The 26,030-nt window shown below is 41.8% G+C and overlaps 1 protein-coding gene across 2 annotated transcripts in view; it reads right to left on the reverse strand.

Moving 5' to 3' along the window:
• Positions 1 to 840: 840 nt before the first annotated feature.
• Positions 841 to 26,030, reverse strand: part of LOC307044834 (neutrophil cytosol factor 2-like) — a 35,179-nt gene continuing 9,989 nt past the window's right edge. For both annotated transcript variants that reach the window (XM_079690238.1, XM_079690239.1), the window contains 12 exons: positions 25,348 to 25,482; positions 24,733 to 24,840; positions 24,551 to 24,610; positions 24,428 to 24,465; positions 19,992 to 20,130; positions 19,487 to 19,555; positions 18,873 to 18,960; positions 17,426 to 17,532; positions 15,648 to 15,808; positions 1,496 to 1,604; positions 1,113 to 1,236; positions 841 to 1,008 (listed from right to left, as the gene is read on the reverse strand). In XM_079690238.1, the coding sequence (XP_079546364.1) occupies positions 902 to 1,008; positions 1,113 to 1,236; positions 1,496 to 1,604; positions 15,648 to 15,808; positions 17,426 to 17,532; positions 18,873 to 18,960; positions 19,487 to 19,555; positions 19,992 to 20,130; positions 24,428 to 24,465; positions 24,551 to 24,610; positions 24,733 to 24,840; positions 25,348 to 25,482 (1,245 nt within the window). In that variant the 3' untranslated portion in view covers positions 841 to 901. The remainder of the gene's footprint in view (positions 1,009 to 1,112; positions 1,237 to 1,495; positions 1,605 to 15,647; positions 15,809 to 17,425; positions 17,533 to 18,872; positions 18,961 to 19,486; positions 19,556 to 19,991; positions 20,131 to 24,427; positions 24,466 to 24,550; positions 24,611 to 24,732; positions 24,841 to 25,347; positions 25,483 to 26,030) is intronic.

Below are 26,030 nucleotides of genomic sequence, written 5' to 3' on the forward strand. Positions count from 1 at the left end.
AATCACATTTTTGAAAATAAACCCATGTTTTCAAGAATCTGATGTGTACTTTATTTCCTGAAGTGTTAATGATTCACCCCAAAATTGTTTGTTTGATGTAGATCAGCTAAACAGCACTGAAACAGTGTGAAAAATGACCATGGAGTACATTTTCTCTCTCAAAGTGTTGAATAATCAGCTCTGCACAGTGACACTAAAAGACTGACTAAGAGTACATTTTTAACTCTGAGGGTTCGAGGTTTACACTGCACATGTTGGAAAGCACTCAAACAGTGTTAAAAAAGTACCAGTTATAGTGTATATTTTGACTCCCAAAGTGTTCAAATCTGACTCTTTATTTGGAGTTTATATTTTACACTTTTGACAGTGTTCAGAGAACACCAAACTCTTGGACCTATATACACACAGAAACTGGTGTTAAATGTACTTTTATAGAGTACAATGTACACTGTGGTTTTCGCTGTGTATGTTTATTCATGAAAGAGTCAAAATGTTAAGAAATTAAAATGTACAAAATATTTACAATTAAAGATAATGTATCAGAATAAAGTCCCTACAGTAGTAGATACTGTAGGCTCCATTGGAACATCAAAGTTGCCAAACCAGGGTGATTGTATAAATATTACAGGAGCATCATACTGATACCACATTGGATATAAATGTCAAAAAGTTCAATCAGGTCAGTATGGACCCTCAGTTGAATATTACAGTGATACAATTTAAACCCACTCTTCAGTATCATAGAGAAATGTAACATGATTCAACATATCCTCATTCAAAAGTTTTACACCCACTCCACAAAAATATTTTTAAACATGAAAAATTCGATACGAAGTCCACTTTATGCCTGCATTCTCAGGAAATAGATTTATTAGGGATGACTGCAGTTACACGTCTGCTTTTACAACCCGGAGCTCTGGGTGATGTTGGCCTTCTCCCTGTAGGCGAAGCAGCCGGGGAAGATGCCGATGTTTCCTGCACTGTGTCCCTCCAGCCACACCTCATTCACTAAGAGAGGTGAGAGCGATACATAAAGACTCACACTGGAACACAGAAGGAAGCAGTTCTATGACATGCACATTCAGTTTGAGGTTTACCCTGCAGTGCCTCACCTTCACCCAAGATGTCGATGGTGTCTCCTTCGCTGAACTCCAGGTCCTCTGGTCCCTGAGCAGTGTAGTCGTACAGCGCCACCATCTGGTGGAGGATAGAGCGGTTGGCCAAGGGGTCTTCTTTCTGAAGAAGCACAGTAAGGGGGTTAATCCTGTATTAGATTATTTATTTTAATTATTATTGTATTATTATTATACACTTGCAAACACATTTTAAAGGATCCAATGCTAACATTGTTAGATAATTAAGTCAACCAATATATTGCAAACTACAAAATGATTCTATACCTCTATACCTTGGCATTTCAAATAATAAAAACAGGTATAGTTTCCATTGGTTACAGTATTGCTATATCATAGTATTCATTAGATCAGATCCTCACCTGACACCACAGGGTAACTCTGCCAGCCTCAGCCACATCTTGCACAGTACAGCCTGGCCCCCCCTCGCCCCCCAGAGGGATTAGCATCTGGGAGCCATGCTGCTTATATCTGATGACACAGTGTTATGGGTTATGGCTGAGGAATAGATGATATGTTGAGGGCATCAAAGGGGAAACATTTGTTTACAGAAGATAGGAAAGAGTTGGAGCCATTAACAGCCTCTTGATATATGATGGATAAGACAGATATACTTGAGTTAAAGCATTATTTATTAAATATGGTTTTTAGAACTTATTTTTTATTTTTTTAACAACTTTATTTTTCTGTTCTTCAGAAATACAGTATGTCCAACATTTACGACAAAAAGTTGCAAACCCCCTCACATACCACCCCCCTCCCCCATCCTGGTGGTATTCCCCAATGTATAGACAAACATACGACAGAAAGATAAATAAATAAATGGTCTTAGAAATCAAATATAAAAAATATATCAAATTAAAAGTAACCAAAATAAATAAATACAACAAAATAATGATGACAATAGACAGTATTCGAGTACATATTCAGATTTCAGGTCTCCCTTGAAAAAGAGATCAATGATCTCAATGGGATACACCTGGATAAATAAAAGGTATGAAATGGAATGAATAATAAAACATCACATACATAACCCAAACAAAACATTTTAGTTTATGCTATTCTTATTGCCAGCCTTCTAAACCTCTAGTGGCATTGGGATATACTGTATATTTTTTAAATCCTCTGGAGTAGAGAGAGGAGCTGTGGATTATTGTTATTGATTAATGCATCAGTGTTTCTTCGGGTCAAAAACACTAAACTCACAACTTAAAATGAATTTAGTTTATTTAATAAAAGAGCATATGTTCAATGTGAAAAGTGACAGTAGTTATAGATTATTTGCAATTTGGTGCTATATATATATTTAAAAAAATGTTTTATATATACAGTATTATATAACACCTTGAATTTCAGGGGGGGGCGCGGGGCTCCGTTGGCGCCCCTCCAAGACAATGGTAGGGGAAACACTGGATAGGCTTTAATCAGCGATAGGTTTTCCCCCCCTCAAAGGTGATTGGTTCTCTGCATCCAGGTATTATTATGATTCGAAAAGTAACGGAGCGATTTTATCCGAGCCCAAACAACTTTGACCGGCCAAATTACGTCAGAATTATCAGCATTCAATACTTAACAGACCTACTAAATATCAGGTTTAACTGTCAGGAGTAGTGTTGTCACGATACCAACATTTTGGTTTCGATACCGATACCAACTCAAGAATTCAGATTCCGATTCTTTTTCAATACTTTTCTTAAAAAAAGGGAAACAGTCTTAAATGTAATTAGTGTGCTTTATTTCACACCAGAACCATAACCATAACACAAACTTTTAAACAATGAGAACAATAAATAAAATAAATGACAAGATTTCGTATTCAATCAAATTAATACATTTCTTACAGACAGGCCGTGGTGTCCATAGGCTTGCCCTAACTGTCAGAGATATAGCTAAAATACATCAACATTTCGCTTCTGGCGTCTTTTTTGTCAACAAGCTGAGGCGCAGTTGCACTCCCACTTGCAGCCATGCTTCTCGTTTTCTCACATGCTCTGGCAGCTTTCGCGTGCACGAGAGAGGGGAGGCACTTGAGCGTGCTTGAGAGGGGCGGGACTGCAGGCACGGCTGCAGTGCAGGGATTGGAAGCAGAGCGCTGAACACATACGGCTTTTATTAAAACGGCGCATTGTCACTGGAGTACTTTCCCCCGTCATTCTTAAAGTACCGATACTAATGAAACGGAGTAATCGTAACGTTTTTAACGGCAGGGTATCGCGGTATACCTTGGTACACCGTGCAACACTAGTCAGGAGTCAGTGTCTCTCCCCCAAACTCACACATATACAACTCGATATGAACTGAAGAACCGCATGAAACTAGGCAAAGAGCTGCGTGCGGCTCGAGAGCCGCGGGTTGGCCACCCCTGCTGTAGTGTGACAAGGTACGTAAAAACTCCAAGCCCACAATCAAGGACCCCAGAGTGCCCAGGTCAAAAGTCAAAGAAAAATTGCAAAGTGAATCAGGTGAGGGATAGGCCTCTAACATGGGTAATAAATAGCGACCAAGTTTTGTCGTATTTGTAAATTAAACTGATATGCATATAACTGCATATACTGCATATGCATATAACTGCATATCTCAATTTGTTCAAGTCTGACTCCAGCATCACTGCCCTGATCCAATGAATATAGGAAGGGGGATTCTTTCCTTTCCAATTTAGCAGTATGAGACGGCGGGCATGCAACGACGCATAGGCAACCGCATTTTTGTGGAGGGAGGAGAACCCTAGTCCTGTGTCAAAAGTTCCACAAATAGCTGTTTGAGGGTTAGGAAACAGTATCCTGTCAGATATTGCAGAGAGTGACCAAAACACAGGAGCTTCCTCTGTTTCCAGGCTTCCTCTGAGATAGAATCACCAATATCTCCTTCCCATGCATCTTTAGTTTTGTTCCATGTGGGAGGGCAGTTATTCAGAATCAATGTATATATTTTGGACACAGCCCCTTTATTAAATGGACTCAAATTAAGAACTGAGTTAGCTAGGTCTTTAGAGGGTGGACAAGGATATCCTGGAAAATGTTTAGACGCAAAAGACAGAGCCTGGAGGTATCTAAAAAAGTGAGATTTTGGTATGTTGTGATCCCTACACAAGTGCGTAAAGGATGCAAAACTGTCTTCTTGAAAATAGAACAAGCCACTTCTATGCCAAACAGCAAATGCCATGTCCAAACGGGATGGTGATTAGACATTATTGGCGAAAAACTGCATATGCTTTTCAGATTCAAATGTTTCCTAAATTGACCCCAGATCTTAATTGAGTTTTGGACCACTGAGTTTGAGTTAAAATCGCTTACTTTAATATTCAATGGAAGGGGGGCAGTTAAAAATGAGATTGGGGGACTTCCGATTTACACATGAGGCGATAAGCAGCTAAAAAGAGGAGCTCCCGGCCGAATAAGTTAAAAAAGGAAGAAAACCCCTGTAAATGCAATCCGAAGTTGGAAGAATAGGTCATGAGCAAATCAGTAAGTAAGAAAGGAACGGAGAGAAAGACGAAAGTCGAAAAACTGTCGGGAAAGATGCAGGTCCAGACGGAACACTGACAGCCGCTAACGGCTAACGCAACTAAAGCTAGCAGCAACGAGCAACCTAGCTGGGTGTCGGCGCTGCAGACTAGCTTAGATGCCATGCAGGCTAAACTCGAGAATGCCCAGCACAACATGGATGCTAAACTGGATCAAATTGGCAGCCAAATGGAAGAAAATCTAAGAGGAGTACGTGAAAAAATGGGACAACTGAGAGAATATATAGACAAACACGGAGAAGATATGAAGCAAGGGCTTGATAGCTTCAGAGAGGAAACAAATAGAAACTTTGAGACCGCTGTGGCGGAGATGCGGGCCCAAAGAAGGATATTGAGATCTTAGAAGAGCGTACGGCTGGGGTCGAGGAGTGGAGTACCGACGTCCAGGACATTCTTACGGCCTCTCTTGAACAACAAACCAAGCTCCAAGATAAGTTGTCCGACCTAGAAGGGAGGTCGAGAAGAAATAATGTACAAATTTGGGGGTTGAAGGAGGGAATAGACGGAGACTCGGTCTCCGAGTAAGTCTACAGGTTAATTCACAAGGAGCTGGGAATGTTGGAGGATATTAAGTTGGAGATTCAAAGGATGCACATATGCATATGCGGGGCTCAAGAGAATTCTCAAAGACAAGGGGATTCGGTTTCAATCTCCAATGGACACCCTGAGGGTTTACTGGAACGAAGGAACCATGGTGTATAAGAGTGCTCAAGACGCGGCGAGGGCGATGCGCTAGAGAAGCTGGCAGGTGCTGGACCCGGGAGAAGAGCGCAAGTGGACCAGACTTCGGAGACGAGAGCGGGGAGACAACAACGAGATGCAAGTGAGGGAGGACCGGCACCGTATTGGGGGTGTTGAGTAGTCTATAAGGGAACAAGATACGGCGTTGAAAACAATGAAAAGACAGAAGGATGAGAGGTGACACTGACGGGCCACGGTGATTAGGAAAAGACAGAGCACAGACACAAACAGATTTAACCAAATTACTTATAAACGCTATAGCCTTTTATTTTGTGCCCCGAAAATCATTTTTGAAACACTGCAGTGAGTGAGTAAGAAAGGTTGTTGTTCTATCTCACACAGTGGTGGAGCCCCGATGGATAAACGCCCTGTCGCCCTACAACATCGACCCACCACACTGCCCCTGACCGGCCTTTGGTTAACAGACACTGCACCCCAACTTCCTATCATCCGGTAGTGACCATGGAGAAGTCGGGCCGCAGCTTACTTGGCTGGGTAGAGCATAATTAGTCTGAATAAGCCCAGAGCTCCACCCTGCAGGTGCCAGCGCAAGGGACTATACACTGCAGACTACATTTCCCAGGTCCCTAAGGACCATTTTGATTCCCCTACGTTGCATTATATTTCCCTTCAAAGCATCTTTTCGTTCCCTCCATGTCACAAAACACAATAGGTATAGTAGCAGCAACCACTAAGCTAAACAAATACAAATTAAAACATCAAAACTTGGTCTTACAAGGTTTTTGGAGGTTTCAGAACTATCCCCCTTTCCCCCACTGGTGGGTGGGAGGTAAGGCCTCTCCTAATGAGAGGGCCCCCCCTAGTGGCGGAGTTCTCTCCTGTGGCTGATCTCCCAAGCTCCCTATAATTGTCCAGCATTCAGTTTAAACTCCGGAGCTCCCGTCCGGAACTTTGTGAACATTTTTCATATGTGACCTGCTCCATCGAAATCAGTCGCAATGACCCGAAGACACATTTTGAGTTGTATACACTGTTGGAAAGAGGAGATGCATAGTGTTCTAATAATATCAGGATTGTTTTTGTACTCCGAATATTAAGCAAAATATGTCACATTATATAATGACTGTCACCGAGTCATCATTTTGAGAAAAAGGCCTTCAAAGTTTCCTCTTCTCTGGAATCCATCGACCTGATTGATCATTAGCGGAGCAAATTTTCAAAAGGGAAGATATTTTCGTTTGGATTACTGGTCTGGGAGAAGCTCGCGAGTGTGTGTGTGTGTATACGTGTGTGTGTGTTTGTGAAATTTTGCATTTGTGTGTATTGTGTTTTTTTCCGGGGAAAACACTCACGAGAAACACCGGCTGTTGTTATGTCAGCTGGGTCACATATAGTCTTTAAACCCTTGGTCTCTATATTGGCGATAGAGGTGATTCTATGTTTCTAGTGAAATAGCACTTCTTTTAAATTAGTCCGGATCAAATCGTAAAATATTATAGATAAAAAATTCCCCAGCCTGCATAAATGTCCATACAGGTTCCTTTTATAAAAAAACGGGGGGTTACGTATTGTAACCCTGGTTCTATAAGCACAGGCGGAGCGCTCTACTGGACTCTATGGGTACTACTCTCATCAATGATACGCGAGCGTTCACACACTGAAGTTGTATAAACGTAGCCGGCCAATCAGGGCGAGCCTACCTGAATGCGTGCGCATATAAAAAGGCAGCTACACCTCCTGACTGTCATCCTTTTCTCTTCAGCGAGCAGAATAACACCTGACAGAGAAAAGTAAAACGTTTGAAAGAAGAAGAAAGAAGTTATCATACCTTCGTGGAGACCAGGGCCTGTCCTGCGTGCCCTGGCTTAATTGCGGGGGCCGATCCCCACCACCTCTCCTTCGAGTGTTTGGGGGACAAGGATATGGCCGAGACGTTCGCCATTCACGTTCGCCATTCCAGCGGGGCGGATGGCTCCGTTTGCCGGGGAGGAGGATGACGAGGACTTCCCGTTGGCGGGCACTCCCGGGTCCGGCGTCCGTGGAAGTCCACCGCCCAAGTCTGTCAGGACCATGGCGGCGGAGCGTGTAGGGCTACCGCTCCTCCCACCACTGCCGCCGAAACCGGTGAGCCGCCTCCGCCAGGGGTTCTACAGCCCAGTCCCCATGGGCCAAACTTTCTTTTATGGAAGGTTTGGCGGCGGAGTGGGCCACCAGAGAGTACCACAGCTTCTTAGCTGCGGCTCCACAGCTGCTTGCGATTGGTTCACAACCATCGACCTGAGGGACGCTTACTTTCATGTAAAAATTGCTCCAAAGCACAGAAAGTATTTGCGTTTTGCCTTCCAGGGGATAGCCTATGAGTACAATAGATTACCGTTTGGCTACTCCCTGCCCCTACGCACGTTCAGCAAATGTGTGGCCACAGCACTCAAGCCGCTTCCCGACCATGGCATGAGGGTTTTATTTTATCTCAACGACTTCGTGGCCATGGCCAGTTCCAGGGAATGGGCAGATGTTCCAAGCAGCCAAATTGATCTTACACCTAACCAAGTTGGGGGTTTGCGGTCAATTGGATGAAAGAGCAGTCCTATACCTCACCAGCAGGTGGGGTATCTGGGGATTTTGCTCAATGCAGCCCCCCATCGAGAGCAAGGGGTACGCCCCCATCGAGAGCGAGGTGTACGCCCCATCAAGAAGGAGGGCAGGCTACGTGCCACTCTCAGAGGACAGACAGACGTGGTGCGAGGAAGGGAGTCTAGAGCAGTGGTTCCCAACCTGGGGGTCGCGACCCTCTTGGGGGGTCGTCAAAGATCGCAGGGGGGGCGCCAGGTTTCAGATTATTTGAGGCCTAATATCATATTTAGAATAAAAACATTTACATATAATTTTTTTTTTTACATATCGTTTTTTTTACATATTGTAACGCAATACATGATTGTCGCTAAAAGCCTCGTCTCTACATTACAATGAAATATAGAAATTAATTGATTAATTAAAATAAAAATTCTAAAAATTCATCTGATACTCCTCCGATTCGCGCCAACATTAACGTTACTGTGTCAGCTTTCATAATAATAAAAGTTTGCTGCGCTTGCTAGCTAGCGACCGACTTCATAGGGTGAATATTTTTGTCTAAAAATGTCTGAAAAACGTAAAGAAGATGACAGCTCATCTGCAATCAAAAAGAAAATGAGGACCTACCTAGAGAGCTATCTTAACTTCGGTTTCATGGAGGGAACGGACAAAACCCGCAAAATGAAGAGACACCAACAGACCATGCACCCAGAAACAGTCGGGCGTGATCGGGACTTTTTCATAAATAATCAACACCTTGCAAAGGCAAACAAGCCAATGGATATTAAAACAGCGGTTGTTAGGGCTGGCAGCGATGCACAGAAGGCCACCGAGGCCTCTTTTGAATGTGCACTTTAAATAGCAAAGGCAAAGAAACCGCACAACATTGGCGAGCAGCTCATTAAGCCAGCTTGCATTAAGATGGTTGAGAAACTGTGCGGCCCGCAGGTGGCGGAGAAGCTAAAAACTGTACCACTTTCAAACAATACGGTGAAAGACAGAATTGACAAGATGGCAAGTAACTGCGAGCTGCAGCTGCTTGAAAAGCTTGGAAAGGGGCCATTTGCCATACAACTTGATGAAACCACAACTGTAGCAGACGAGGCTGTGCTGATCGTTTATGTGCAATATATCGATGGGGAAGATTTGAAGCAGGACATTCTTATGTCAGTCAACCTTACCACTACCACCCGGGGTGAGGACATTTTTACTGCAGTGGATTCTTACCTCTCATCCCACAATCTTTCCTATGAGAATTTAGTTCCATGTTGCACAGACGGAGCTGCCTCAATGATGGGGAAAAACAAGGGATTTAACAGTCGCTTGAAAGAAAAGGACCCACACTGCACAATATTTCACTGTGATACATCGCCAGGCCCTGGCCAGCAAGAAACTGTCAGAAGACCTCAGCGAAACAATCAACTGTTTTTAAAATAGTCAATTTCATCAAAGGTCGCCCCACCAACAAGCGTGTATTCACAGACTTGTGCGAGGATGAAGCGCACCAAACCCTCCTCCTGCACACCGAGGTGCGCTGGCTCTCACGCGGCCGAGTGCTGGCACGCTTTGTAGAACTGAAGGAAAAAATTGAAGAGTTTCTACAAACTCGTAACCGCGCACTGTCAGAGCAAGTGACTGAGTCATTCTGGATTAAACCAGCATACCTGGCCGACATCTTCAGTCTCTACAATGAAACAAACCAGCGTCTGCAAGGCGTTGAGTCCAACATTCTCCAATGTAAAGAGGCGCTCGATGCATTTGTGCGCAAACTGGAGTACAGGGTCGGGAAAATGGAGAGGGGGGAGCTGCAACAGTTTCCACTACTGCTGAAACAATCCCAAAACAATCCTGAAACGGTGCCTGTGTCTGTACGTCGCGAGTTCATCCGCCATATGAACGCACTGCAAACGGAAATGCAATCACGGTTCGCTGACATAGACGAGTATGTCTCCAAGGAATTGTGGGTTTTAGATCCCTTTATTGCCAAAGTTGAGGATGTGGAATACCTGGATTGCGAAGATGAGCTCACCGACATCCAAGCTGACTTGCTGTCAAATAAATACTTCCAGGAAAAAGGATTTAAAAAGTTTTGGATTGTCAAAGGACCAAGCCTCGCTCCAAAGCTCACACTGCATGCCACGACCAGGATTATACTCCCATTCAGTACGACATATCTATCAGAAACAGCCTTCAGCGCAATTGTTGCCATCAAAACAAAAGCACGCAACACACTGGACGTTCACAATGACTTTAGACTGGCTGTCACTCACATTACACCGGACATTCCATCCCTGGCTGCGGGCGGGCAAGCCCAAGGTTCACATTAATGAACCTACTTGAACCTCGTCTTCTCTCTGCTACTGTTCCATGGCAGACAAGCATTTGATTTACCTGCTTAATATACCAGTTTTTCATTTTTGTTTTATTCAGGCCTATGCCACCATATTACCATTTTTTTTATTAGACATAGTCTATTCTTTTGAAGTGTCCTTTTCTTCGACATTTGAAATAAATATGATGCATACATTTGCAAGTTAGTAGCTAATAAAAGTATACAAAGACAGAAATGTATCATTTTTTCTTTAATAGAAATGTTTCTTCTGCTCGTAAAGTGTCGGTTTCAGTTGGATTATTTGTCACAGTTGCTCCAATCAGATCGGTCTCCTCCATTTTGTAGATTATTTACGATTTTTGAATCCACATAAACACATCGCCAAAATCTGGCTTACTTTGAGCATGTGTTTTAAAACAGTTGAATCCCTTTGTGAATTGTTTCCACTTGCGCCGTCCTTTAATTTCTTCATACAGCGGGAATCCAAATTAATTAATCCTGAGTCCAATAACCATCAAAGTCACTCCAATAGTGCTCCTTAATTACGCTTACATCCTCCTTTAATGAAATACTTCACATTCATCCAGTTTGTGAGAGTAGTTGTAGCATTTTTGAGACTTTTAAACTTTAATTATGTGTGTGTGTCTGTGTGTGTGTGTGTGTGTGTGTGTGTGTGTGTGTGTGTGTGTGTGTGTCTGTGTCTGTGTCTGTGTCTGTGTGTGTTTTATCCTGACAATGTACTTAACCCCAAATAAAAGAACCCAATAAAAAGAGTTGTTAAATAATAGTGAAGTCACGTTGTAATAACAATAACTCATCTCTCTCGGTTTTTTTAGTTTTCTTTTTGTGCTTTGCCAAACGCCACTGTGTCAAGTGTCCTAGTTGGGTTGCCGTACGGAGTTGTTCAGTATGACAGACCATCTCGCACATGCGCAGTACAGATCGGGCAGGGGGGCAGATCGGCAACAGCGATAATTAAAGTTTCAAAGTTTTGGGGGGTCGCAAATTCCAACAGGAGTCATTTGGGGGGGCCTTGGGTGAAAAAGGTTGGGAACCCCTGGTCTAGAGCATCTGTCCGGTACATTGGGCTCTATTCTATCCTAGCTATAGCTACTGGTGGACAAGGGGCTTGCTCATGCCACAGTCAAGGTGTACGCAGCAGCCATCTCGTCCTGTCATGGGGGGAGAGGCTTTAAATGGACTATACATTTTCTTTTAGATAGATGGCGGAAGCATGGGCGTAATTTCCACTGGGGACAGGGGGACATGTCCCCCCCACTTTTCAAAATCCCCTTTGTGTCCCCCCCACTTTTCAAATGTGTTTATTATTATTTTTTACGCAAGGAGTCATCTTCACGGAGGAGCGTCTGTGTGTGTGCGTGGCACGAGCGCATTTTGTGTGAGAGAGAGAGAGAGAGAGAGAGAGAGACAGCGAGAGACAGACAGAGAGAGACAGAGAGAGTTACGGGGGTTGTTGTTAGCATCTGGTGCTAGCTCGGAGCTAACTGAGATTAGAAGCCCCCCCCCCAGAGGATGTGAGGTTGTCACAAATAAAAAAGGCTCACATGGAGAGGACACTACATAAGTGTGCGCACTCATTACACTACACATTTTTCTTGGATTTGTTAACACTATGGGCTAGTTGCACAAGATGGCGTCTATCAACTTCCGGCGGCGGTTGTAAACTTCCGGTCTACGGTGTGGAGTGGTTGAGCGGATAGATAGCAATAGATAGATAGATAGATAGATAGATAGAGAGATAGATAGCATACAGATAGCATACAGATAGCATACAGATAGCGGTAGAGGAAAGTCAGAAGGTTAACGTTAACGAGATGGCACTATTATACACTCGATGTCTCTAAGACCTACCGAAGGTTAACATCAGTGATGTACATCGGCTGGTACAAGCGGCAAGCTCAGCCCCGAGGAGCAAAAGAGAAAAGGGGTTCAAGATGTACATATCCAGTTACATCGACAATTATGAAGGTAAGTGACAAACAAAGCTGTAGTTACTGGCTAACTTTGACAACTTGACAGTCTTGATACAGTGTGAAGCATTTTAATGATGTACTATTACGTTTTTTTGGATAACATGAATGATATCCAATTCCCCACAGTTTCAAACAAAGATCTACCTCCATGGAGAGTGAGCGTTAGGGCTAGCTGTTACAGGTCCATGAGAAAGCATGAAAAGCCTCACGATCTCAGAGTAAGGAGGAAAATAAAAAGTGTTCATCGGTTCAAAGCCTCAATCAGGTTCATGTTCTGGGGTTTTGATGTGGCTAGAATAGGTAACCTGTGATTTAGGATTCAAATAAGCCCAGCTAGCTGACGTTTTGCAACAGATTTTTGATAATAGTGACAATAAATTAGCTCTCATCAACTGGTAGCTAGCCACAGTATGTGTGTGTAGCATTCAGGGGCTACAGATTTATTTTCGTTTTGTAACCCTGTCGTGTAAAATGATAAATACATTAGCTAAACCCAAACTTAGCTTTCATCAAAGATTCTTAATGAGAGGTTGAAAACCGTCTCTGCTTTCATGGAAACCCCAGAAACTGGTTGTGACGGCTGCTGTTCTTTACTGAATGGTTAGTATAATCCATGTAGGGTCCAATTATTTGTGTTGGCCAGTGTTAGGTAAGTGCTGGTTTTGTACCCTACATCTATGTTAAGCTGTTCAACGTTCTACCAACACTATTTGATGTAGTTATAATATAATAAGATAATCAATTGAGACAGCTGAGAGAGTTTATCTGTTTGAATGTCCTTAAATTACAGTATTCCAAACAGCAGAACTTCTGTGTATATGATGTGACAACCTGACATGGTTTAGCCTTTTCCCACACCTACTACTTGCCTGATCAGCCTGCTCTCAGCTTTCTTATTTGTCTGTGTTGTATTGAAGCAGTGTCCTAAATGTAAGATGACTGACATTTTGTTTTACTGTGTAGATTGTCTTTGAGAACTGCTCACCTGTGGAGATTGCAGTGGTAAAGTGTTCCTGTGTAGCTGGAACAGCACTCTGCAACCACAATGTTGCACTGCTGTTCCAGACCGCACACTACTCCACACTCAACCTGGCTGCTGTACCATCTGTCCTCAGCTGCACTGAAACAGAGCAGCGATGGCACAAGCCAAGAACCATGATAAGTACAGTATGTGTTCACAACCAATCCACGGTTTAATGAGTATTTCCTTTGTGCCAAGAGCTGATTTAGTATGTTGCATCAACGACGTTTTCAATTAATTTGACAATTATTTTGTGTAACTAATAGGGTGTGAAACCAGGCAGAGTGAGTGACATGGTGTTCATTTCCACTAAGCCAAAGCAGTTTACAGTTGCTGACGGTGTAAGGTAATATATATTGTCCTAAGTAATTGTATGTAGCCTGCTACAAGTTTGTGATTGTTGTCTGAGTGTAAAATTGTTCTTAAAGTCCTAATTATCATATAAACATGTTCAAAGGAGTACACGTTACAAGGCCGTGCGGGGGGAGCTGCCAGACCCAGATGTCCTCAAAGTCAGCGAGGCATACAAGGACTTCTCAGCAGACATCGCACCATGGAAAAAAAAATAATAGCTCACTACTCAACTCAACGACTAACACTCTTTCAGAGGATATGTTGGAAATGCACACATTATATATATTTTTTGAATCTACTTTCTGGATATTGTACATCTGTTCATCTGTTATATAAACTAGCATTACTGAAATATGCAGAGACTAATTTAAATGTTTAAATATGTATTTTTCCCCCCTATATAACATCAACCTATGTTTTGTAAAAGTTTATTAAATTAATCTGTAAAATGTTATCATATTGTGGATTTATTAAATTATGTATTTTCCTTTGTTATTTATGTGTGCGTTTGTTTTGAGGATATAATTCATTAGTACCTAAACATAGTATGGTATAACTTCTTTTTGTAATAAAATACACAATTGGTTTGGGAGCAAGAAATCTTTTAATCGTTGTTGCCTAGGCTTGCCGAAATGAATGGAAACTTTTCTCCCGATTATAACATTGTGTAATTTGCTGCTGTTAAATACCTTCAAACTATGTGCAATATGTGCTTTATGTGCAATATATACTTTATGTACATATGCCATCTTTAATAACTGTAATATATACCGGGCTACTTTATCCTAAGAACTGCTACAGGATTTGATTTGTAGATTTGATTTGTTTTTGATCTGTATTTTTGAAAATTATGTAACTTTTTATCAGCATATTGTTTATTATATTATAACTTAGTACTTTTTTAGCATATTATTTATTATATTATAACTTAGTACTTTTTAACGCATGTAAGATATTCAACACTAAGTTGTCTGTGGCTCTTTCCTGCTTCAACGCTGCAAATTTCCCCTCTGTGGGACTAATAAAGGTATTCTGATTCTGATAACGGGACGAATTTGTACAAAGGGGCACACAGCAATGTAGTGCCGACTTTCTTACACGCTGGAAGGCCAATCGCTTTTCTTTACCCCGAAATCCGCTCATTCTTGCTCTCGGTGTGACATAAGAAACTGTCAAACTGTCAAGCTGTCAAAACTCTGTACTCAAACCGGAAGTACTCAGCCGCACACCCAGCCGCCGGAAGTTGATAGACGCCATCTTGTGCACAGAGCCTATAGTCCCTAATATATTTGTAGAAAGGCAGGAAATGGAATTAAATTGAGAAAATGTTTCATTGCAGAGGACCCCCGGTTTTGGGTCCCCCCCACTTCTCAAACCAAAGTTACACCCTTGCGGAAGGCCTACAGTTTTACGTTATTAGAGACATTATTAGACGCATAGTCTTAGAGAAAATTACATTATTTGTCACTTTATTTTTTGTCATTATGGCTCACCAATTAGCGCATTATTTTTGTCACCTTATTTCTGTCGATTGCCTAATCAAAATAATGATATTTGGATTTTGGATATATTAGTTTTTTCTGGAAAGTCAACTGGAGTTTATTGTTTCATAAATCATATTTTTTCGAGAGGAAAAAAACTACATCTGTGCATGCTTTGAGGAAATGTGGCTTCAGAACGTTTAAAGCCCAGGATAAGGCACTTCAACAAGCATGAAAGCAGGATTCCTGTTCTTTCTTGGTATCAGCTCCTTTCTTGTGTTATCAATTCTTAGATTTAATGTAATGTGTTTTATTGTGTGCTGTATCAATCCTACTGCTGTCTCTTTTATGGACTCCTCATGTTTGTGGAGCTGCAGCATCAGTGCCCTTTGTTAGTTTTTCTTAGCAGAAACACATATAGGACCCACAGGGTGCAGTGGACAAAGACAAGCATATTTTTAGAAATGAAGCATCACTTGATTTCATCCTTGAAATTCAAGGAGACAGAAGTGGGTTGGCAGGCCTGTGGTTACCTGAGGCGCAGCTGAGACGCAGGCTGGCCCAGTTTCTGTGCGATGCAATCCTTTATTTCATGGTTAGTTGTTTCCAGAGGGACAGATAGAGCCACTGTGTACGTGAAGTGGACCTTCACCAGCACAGAGCCCGCCTCCGCTCCCTGAGCCTCATCAGCATGCTGGGAAGAAGGAGCAGGAATACATTAAAAAAAAAAAAAAAACGTAAATATAGCTTTTATTTTAAAATAATCATCTGGTCCGATCAGTGTGAATACTGTTTATATGGGTATTATGCAATAACATTATTAATACTAATCGAAATTGTAGTTTTTGAAGTTACTTTTCATATTTTGAAGACACAGACCCAGCCCAAATATTTTTTGATTCCTTATCGAATTTCCCTGCATGAAAATAAACTATGAATAAGAAACTTATTTGTCACTGACCGCACACATTGATTTCGGGGACTTTCATTTCAGAGCCTCAAGTTTGGCCTTTTTGCATTTTGCCATCTATGTTTTTTGGAACCAAAGTGACCATCAGCCCCCCATATGGAAGAAAATAATAATAAACAGTGTACCATATTGGTTCAAGAGTAGAAGGGAATTTGGGTGCAAGGTTTCTGTATTAGAAAGTATTTAAGAATAGGAAAAGTAAGAAATGTAATACTATTTTAATATCATATAAGCTAAATAAAGGCTAAAGCTAAAAACTATCAAATATTAAATGATGTACTCAGTGACTGAGTCATTGAAGTCATTAAATTCACCAATCAAAAATGTTTGCTTTCATCTGGGGTCGGGATTAAAACTGAGTGCAAAGAGCAATTTCAACCGTTTTTATTTTAAAGTGTTTAATCATTAATTAATTTATGAACATTTTCACATCACATTATTTTGGCATTTGGTAGAAATGTGCTACAGAACGTCCATTGGTTATTTCATCAAAACATTTCATGTTGTCAGATCACTGGCATTCAGAAAGAGAAAACGATATTCATATCCAAACACTGAATACCTCTGTCAGTGGGTGTTTGTCAATGTCGAGTAAAGCTGCTCCAGAGCCACTATTTCAAGCATACTACATCATCGAGTGCCGCCGAAGGACTGTTCCAATGTCCAGCATACTTGGAAATCTACCGAGCCCGGCGTACTTCATTTGGAGAAATTTCGAGGCTGCACATTTGTAGACTCCGGTCTTAAAATCCCCACAATGCTTTGCGCACGGACCAATTTCCCCAAAGCTGTGGCGGAAAATATAAGGCGGGGCTTCTCATGTGATGCACACCTGCACACTTCCTCGCCTGTTCCACTCTTTGTTTTCCGAATGCCAGGAGCGATTCTTGCCTCGCTTCTGAAGCAAGACGCTCGGAAGACGTGATACCAAGCAAGCGTACTCGCGATTGAGAAACACCGAGTCTCAGAGGGGCACCTTCAAAAAAGGAGTAGCTCTACTATCTCATTGTACCTGTATAATGACAATAAATTATTATATTATATTAATACTGACTTAATCAGGACATTCCCCCTGCTACTTTTAACCTTACTAGGCAGTTTCTTCACAAGCCCCATAATCCTTCTATATTTAGATCTGTATAAAGGCTAGGATTGTGTGTGTGTGTGTGTGTGTGTGTGTGTGTGTGTGTGTGTGTGTGTGTGTGTGTGTGTGTGTGTGTGTGTGTGTGTGTGTGTGTGTGTGTGTGTGTGTCTCTCTCATAAGCTGAATGTGCAAAGAACATAACTTTGATGTGATCCGTCTCACCGCTCTGAATGTCGTGTTTCACAGGGGAATATTACCTGGTCTCTGGTTGGGTTGTCCGTGTACTGGGGGGGCTCTGAGGCTGAGGCCGGTGCACGGGTGGCAGTGGAGTAGGATGGAGGTGGAGTGTCTGAGGAAAAACTCACTACAGGAAAACACAGTACAGGTACAATTACAGTCTGAATACATTACAGTTGAATTAGCATTAGGCTGTTGTGATCACATCACAAGATGGTCTCTATTTTATTACACATACTCCCATGTGAATACAAATACTATGTGTGTTTTCTACAACAATCCTTTAAAAATATCGCTGTCACAATCAGAACACCTTCTGAATTTGCAAACTCAAACAACATCCACAGTTTTACAACTGAATACAGTGGCCTGCAAATCCGGATAAACTTGGTTTATTTCCAACATGTCTTATTACTTTTTGATGTTTTGTGGCCTGTCAGACTTATTTTTGTAACATGAATATCTTCCAACATCTTACAACTTGGTTGGTAAAATATTATAAAAGCCATAATAATGCACCTAAATTGATACCAACCAGTAATCTTGACATTGTGAAAATAATCCTGTTTTCTTGTGTGTTAAGAAGCATCAATGTGCTCAGAAATTTTTTTTTTTAATGTATTACAAATATATTGTGTGCAAAGTTGACAAAAATAAAAGTGGTCAGTTGCTTTACTACATACAGTATATGCATTAATTGTATTACTACTGGTTACTGAGTATAGTAGTTTATTTATAGTATGCTTAAACCATTGTGCCCATTCAAAGTAATTATTTCAAGGCTATTCTAAACTCGCTCAGATTCAGTCCTGTCACACTGGGAGGGATGTGGTAGCTAAGCATTAGCATCAAAGGCTAGTCAATCATAACTGACAACCATTGAGACCACATTCATAGCTAGCAACAATTGTTATGGACCTAAAACCTAACCTGGATGTCTTGATTGAAAAAATGTATAAAACAAATGCTATGGTTCACCTTGCCTTTTTGCGTGATGAAACAAATATTGTAGCATCTTGTTGCTACATCCGATGCTTATAGAACAACTGACTTTTAGTCTTTTAGTGCACAGCAGGACCGCTGAACATGCACAACGTTCATGGTAAACAGTTAGGCAAACAATTCAATAAATAAAATAGTGTATGTTGTATAGTCAATTCATAATACAAATATTGACTTCTAACTAAACTCTAATACAGTCTCAGTACTCTCTCTTTTTTGCTGGAATTAGAACCTTTTTTTAAGGGAAAAAACGTTGTCTATTACAACATGTAAAGACAACCAACGAGAGAGCAGATTCAGGTAGAGTCCTGAGACTGTATGTTAGAATGCTGCTCTGACCCTTGAATGAACTGTAATAACGGAGAAGCACATGTTAAAAGCAGAGCAGGAATGATGTGGCAGGCGGTCCTCCCTTTGAGGCACGAGAATTTTAGATAAAACAGAGGAGTGTTGTTGGTGTTTTACCTCGAGGAGGAGCTGCAGGGCTGGGCTGGGCCTGTGGGCGGGTCGGGGGCTTCAGTCCCGGTGGGAGAGGGATCCCACTGGGAACTCTCTGTGGAAGAAGTCAGTGATATAGAATGTATTATCTAATGGTGGAACACGCAGGACACTTGTATTTGTTGTTGAAACAAACACAGTGATATACAAACTGTTCTCGCTGAAGAGCAAACTGTAGTCCTTTACTTTTAAATGTATTTATCCTAAAATAACCTTTTGCTGCCTGGTCTCACATGAAGAATATAATACTCTGTTCAGCATGAGTCTAACTCCTGCAATTTGGGAAGTGCTGCCAGTAAAGGTCTACACTAACATAAGCTTAAAGGTCTCCTATTATACTATTTGTAGGCATATATTATAGGTCTCATTTATAAAAAACATGTGTCTGAAGGTTGGGTGGGCGGGAAGTTGCCAGAAGTTCAATGTAAAGCCAGCCCACATGTTAGTACTGTCTAGCCAATCTGGATCAATCAATCAATCAATCAATCAATCAAAAAGTGCATTTTATATAATAAGTGACCGTTAAAACATTTTGGCCAGAGGATCATAACGTTTATTAATATATTATTACAATACTTTACATTCTCCTTTTTGCTTTTTGACGTCTTGACATCGGCAGGATCGAGCAGAGACATTGGAAGAAGTCCTCTCTGAAAACAAAGGGCCAAATAAATCTGAGAATACATGAAATATTATATGAGGCTGAAATACAGAAGACAACAAAGCACAAGATTATGCAGGGTTTTCACCAGCCCAAACCATAACCTATATTACACCAACTGGCTTTCCCTCAATGTCTTCCGATCCGATTCAGATCAGACCTCAAGGGGCTTGTAACTTACAGAATTACAAATGCCTTCATACATTTAATAGAACACAATTATTTAAATTGAAAAATGGTGGTAAATCAAACCTTTCTTTGGATGTTGATTTAGATTTCTGACCAAGTACACACCTTTTATTGAACATCACAGCCTAAAATCATGATTTATTTGTAAAATGCTTCAGTTATCATCATCACACACATCATTACCAATTGCCACCACCTCTGCAGTATAAGCTATACGATGTATTCTCTATTCTTACCTGTCCATCATATATGACAGTTGCCATCCCATCCCTGTCTTCCTCGCCAAATAAAAACACCATGGCCCCCCCCGGCACCGTTAGCTCTTGGTGCCCTCGGGCCATGTAAGGAACTCGCATACGCATGTATCGAGAATCCCTGGGAAATGAAAAAGAAAATCTGTCATACTTACCATCAACAAACATTTGTACAGTATTGGTTGTTTAAAAGCTCAGGTTACTACTTGGGATTATTAGGGATGGGTATCGAGGACCGGTACCAAGTCAGTACCGGTACCTGATTGACGGTGTTGGTTGGTACCGTTAAGCCACTCGACAAACGGGGCTGCGATCGGTATATGAATTACGCTACTTCCTTAGTTTAAACAATTCTGGTTGGTTGGGAACCCTCATCCCGTATGACGTATCCGGTTTGAGTACCACTCTGATTGGCCACTGTGAATGCCACTCGTCATCTCTCCTAACAGCGGTCTTGTTATTGTGAGACTCCCGGGGGCAGACCATAGGGGCAGACGCAACATCTTGCTAGAAACAGCGTCTCAAGGCTTCTTCACATTTAACAACCTATTAATGATGCATACCCACTTAACGGAAAAAACTCAGCTAACAGACGATTTTAACCATTTTACGCACGGAACAGAAGTCCAACACCAAGAGTCTAAATCAACACTTAGAAAAACGGGCTAACGGCTACTTTAGCACATATCTGGCAAAAGCAATCTTTTCTACGTCATTTTATCGGTTAATCCAGGGGTTCCCAACCTTTTTCACCCAAGGCCCCCCCAAATGACTCCTGTTGGAATTTGCGACGCCCCAAAACTTTGAAACTTTAATTATCGCTGTTGCCGATCTGCCCCCCTGCCCGATCTGTACTGCGCATGTGCGAGATGGTCTGCCATACTGAACAACTCCGTACGGCAACCCAACTAGGACACTTGACACAGTGGCGTTTGGCAAAGCACAAAAAGAAAACAAAAAAACCCGAGAGAGATGAGTTATTGTTATTACAACGTGACTTCACTATTATTTAACAACTCTTTTTATTGGGTTCTTTTATTTGGGGTTAAGTACATTGTCAGAATCACACACACACACACACACACACACACACACACACACACACACACACACACACACACACACACACACACACACACACACACACACACACACACACACACACACACACACACACACACACACACACACACACACACACACACACACACACACACACACACACACACACACACACACACACACACACACACACACACACACACACACACACACACACACACACACACACACACACACAAAGTTTAAAAGTCTCAAAAATGCTACAACTACTCTCACAAACTGGATGAATGTGAAGTATTTTGTTAAAGGAGGATGAAAGCGTAATTAAGGAGCACTATTGGAGTGACTTTGATGGTTATTGGACTCAGGATTCATTCATTTGGATTCCCGCTGTATGAAGAAATTAAAGGACGGCGCAAGTGGAAACAATTCACAAAGGGATTCAACTGTTTAAAACACATGCTCAAAGTAAGCCAGATTTTGGCGATGTGTTTATGTGGATTCAAAAATCGTAAATAATCTACAAAATGGAGGAGACCGATCTGATTGGAGCAACTGTGACAAATAATCCAACTGAAACCGACACTTTACGAGCAGAAGAAACATTTCTATTAAAGAAAAAATGATACATTTCTGTCTTTGTATGCTTTTATTAGCTACTAACTTGCAAATGTATGCATCATATTTATTTCAAATGTCGAAGAACAGGACACTTCAAAAGAATAGACTATGTCTAATAAAAAAAATGGTAATATGGTGGCATTGGCCTGTATAAAACAAAAATGAAAAACTGGTATATTAAGCAGGTAAATCAAATGCTTGTCTGCCATGGAACAGTAGCAGAGAGAAGACGAGGTTCAAGTAGGTTCATTAATGTGAACCTTGGGCTTGCCCGCCCGCAACCGCAGGGTGAGCTTTGGAGCGAGGCTTGGTCTTTGACAATCCAAAACTTTTTAAATCCTTTTTCCTGGAAGTATTTATTTGACAGCGAGTCAGCTTGGATGTCGGTGAGCTCATCTTCGCAATCCAGGTATTCCACATCCTCAACTTTGGCAATAAAGGGATCTAAAACCCACAATTCCTTGGAGACATACTCGTCTATGTCAGCGAATCGTGATTGCATTTCTGTTTGCAGTGCGTTCATATGGCGGATGAACTCGCGACGTACAGACACAGTCACCGTTATAGCATTGTTTTGGGATTGTTTAAGCAGTAGTGGAAACTGTTGCAGCTCCCCCCTCTCCATTTTCCCGACCCTGTACTCCAGTTTGCGCACAAATGCATCGAGCGCGTCTTTACATTGGAGAATGTTGGACTCAACGCCTTGCAGACGCTTGTTTGTTTCATTGTAGAGACTGAAGATGTCGGCCAGGTATGCTGTTTTAATCCAGAATGACTCAGTCACTTGCTCTGACAGTGCGCGGTTACGAGTTTGTAGAAACTCTTCAATTTTTTCCTTCAGTTCTACAAAGCGTGCCAGCACTCGGCCGCGTGAGAGCCAGCGCAGCTCGGTGTGCAGGAGGAGGGTTTGGTGCGCTTCATCCTCGCACAAGTCTGTGAATACACGCTTGTTGGTGGGGCGACCTTTGATGAAATTGACTATTTTAAAAACAGTTGATTGTTTCGCTGAGGTCTTCTGACAGTTTCTTGCTGGCCAGGGCCTGGCGATGTATCACAGTGAAATATTGTGCAGTGTGGGTCCTTTTCTTTCAAGCGACTGTTAAATCCCTTGTTTTTCCCCATCATTGAGGCAGCTCCGTCTGTGCAACATGGAACTAAATTCTCATAGGAAAGATTGTGGGATGAGAGGTAAGAATCCACTGCAGTAAAAATGTCCTCACCCCGGGTGGTAGTGGTAAGGTTGACTGACATAAGAATGTCCTGCTTCAAATCTTCCCCATCGATATATTGCACATAAACGATCAGCACAGCCTCGTCTGCTACAGTTGTGGTTTCATCAAGTTGTATGGCAAATGGCCCCTTTCCAAGCTTTTCGAGCAGCTGCAGCTCGCAGTTACTTGCCATCTTGTCAATTCTGTCTTTCACCGTATTGTTTGACAGTGGTACAGTTTTTAGCTTCTGCGCCACCTGCGGGCCGCACAGTTTCTCAACCATCTTAATGCAAGCTGGCTTAATGAGCTGCTCGCCAATGTTGTGCGGTTTCTTTGCCTTTGCTATTTTAAGTGCACATTCAAAAGAGGCCTCGGTGGCCTTCTGTGCATCGCTGCTAGCCCTAACAAACGCTGTTTTAATATCCATTGGCTTGTTTGCCTTTGCAAGGTGTTGATTATTTATGAAAAAGTCCCGATCACGCCCGACTGTTTCTGGGTACATGGTCTGTTGGTGTCTCTTCATTTTGCTGGGTTTCATGCTTTCGTTGGCTAGCTTCTCTCTGCATATCACACACTCTGGGCGGGTTTTGTCCGTTCCCTCCATGAAACCGAAGTTAAGATAGCTCTCTAGGTAGGTCCTCATTTTCTTTTTGATTGCAGATGAGCTGTCATCTTCTTTACGTTTTTCAGACATTTTTAGACAAAAATATTCACCCTATGAAGTCGGTCGCTAGCTAGCAAGCGCAGCAAACTTTTATTATTATGAAAGCTGACACAGTAACGTCAATGTTGGCGCGAATCGGAGGAGTATCAGATGAATTTTTTGAATTTTTATTTTAATTAATCAATTAATTTCTATATTTTATTGTAATGTAGCGACAAGGCTTTTAGCGACAATCATGTATTGCGTTACAATATGTAAAAAAAAGATATGTAAAAATGTTTTTATATGTAAATGTTTTTATTCTAAATATGATATTAGGCCTCAAATAATCTGAGGCCTGGCGCCCCCCCTGCGATCTTTGACGACCCCCCAAGGGGGTCGCGACCCCCAGGTTGGGAACCACTGGGTTAATCCAATGTCTCTGTGTAACTTTAAAATGATTACTGATAATCCATCATTACAATTATAAATAATAAACGCAATAAACAGATTATAATGGTTAGCCGACCGGAGCTTACGGTTTAGGAGGTGCACACGCAGCGTCTCGTTTTAACTGAATAATGGTCATGTTTACATGGATTGATGAACTGCCCCACCGCCCACCTTCCAGAGACACACTGTCAAACACACTCATACCTGCTTGGTATGAAATTGAAAAAGTTACATTAAATAAAAATAAATTACAATAAAATGTCTTAATTTTAATCTTCACATCTTGTAATCATGTCTATAATTTTGAGAACCAAATTATTGAAAAGTATCAATAAGAGTATCGAAAAATATCGGTATCGATAAGTAGTAGGCCTATCGGTATTGATAAAATCATAACCATACCCATCCCTACACAAGATAATACTCACTGAGCTCCATCCACCTTGGGCTCATAGAAACCAGGTTTCTGTGGTGAAGACAGAGTGATAGTTGGCAAAGGGAGTGATTGACAACATCATCTTCATTTATACTGACACTGTACTGATTCTTACCTGCAGCCTCAGAGGTTCAAAGCCTCCAAAGTCATCATTGGGAATCATGGATGAAATCACCTGAAAGCAGAGCATCTCTCAGTGTAAGTGACAGGAGCAGGTTGGAAGCTCATTAAAGTATATTACTACTATAGAAGACTGTGATTACTATACCCCCATAATACAACATTCACCAACTCTACCTTTGCTTTGCCCAGGAAGTCTCTTTGCTGCAGCTGCTCCACATCCTGTTTCCTGGGACGAAACACCACGTTGTCAGGCACCAGCAGAGGAGCCAGGACCTCCTCCCTCTGTTATCAAAGCCAGAGCAAAGCGTTCAAATGACAATGTTTGATTTACCCCAGTGGCTTCTCAAATAGAATATCAAGAAAGTCCCTAAAAGGAGCAGTACATTTTTATTTCCAGGATTGGAGTCATCTATGAACACTGTCATTGTTTTGCGAAACAGGTAAAAAATTGTATTAGAATAACCATTGTGTTACCCTTTGCCATGAAGGTATAAATAACCTTGAAAAGACAATCAAACCACCCCTTTACTTCCTATAAAGTCATTCATGTTAAAACAAAATGTTCCATGAACATTTGTTATAATTCATCCCTTGACTGTCCCTGCTGCCACGCACCTGAAACACCAGCACAACCAAATGTAGCACAGCCTCAGATCGACTGTGTTCCAGGAAGTTTCCAAATTTGTCTTTCTATCCTTGCTAGGATGTCAACTATGGCAATGGCAGAAACAAATGTAAACACTGTGGCAATGTGTCCCTGAAGTCCCTCTCTAAAGTTGTGACACTCACCAGGATGCTGTCCAAAGCCGCCTCTATGTTTCCCCCCCGAACTCCTCCTCTCTCCTGGGAGGCTGACAGCAGAACCTCCCTGGCCTGCTCCCATTGGCCCATCCGACAGTACACAGCTGCTGCATTATACAACACCTAGGGGACACGTCAAAATGATACATTCTGGGACCAGCCGGTAGTATTTCCTTTTGAAAAGGGATGTTGGGCTGGATGTAGAGAAAAGGCCGTTTGATATGACCGTTTGCAGACAGGCAGGATAGGTTAGGATTGTTTAAGCTAAAAACTACATTTCCACCTCTGGTATTCATACCACTTTGGCCGTTGGAGTGGATTGTGAGACTGTGATTATTCCTTTCAAAGAGGTTAATGTACAGACTGTACACACAATTCATTTTGTGTGTACTCTCTGCACATCTTTTTGTCCCTGCGTTCATTTAAAAGTTGAATCTTGTTTGTGGTTTAATTTGTAGCCCCAAAGATGATGACATCACAGGACTTAGAAGTCAGCCTCAAACACTGGCAACTCGACTTGGACTACCAGCTGCTCACGACTTGAGCCTTTTCACTTAAAAACAACTGATAGACTTTTTAAGCTGTGCCTTTCAATCAGAGGCACTAAGTGGGGTAGTAAGTCGGGAAGGGGCCCTTGGCTCCCCACTTTAAGGCCCTGTTCTGATTAGGCT

Source organism: Notothenia rossii, assembly GCF_949606895.1.
Source record: "Notothenia rossii genome assembly, chromosome: 6".
Taxonomy (NCBI): domain Eukaryota; kingdom Metazoa; phylum Chordata; class Actinopteri; order Perciformes; family Nototheniidae; genus Notothenia; species Notothenia rossii.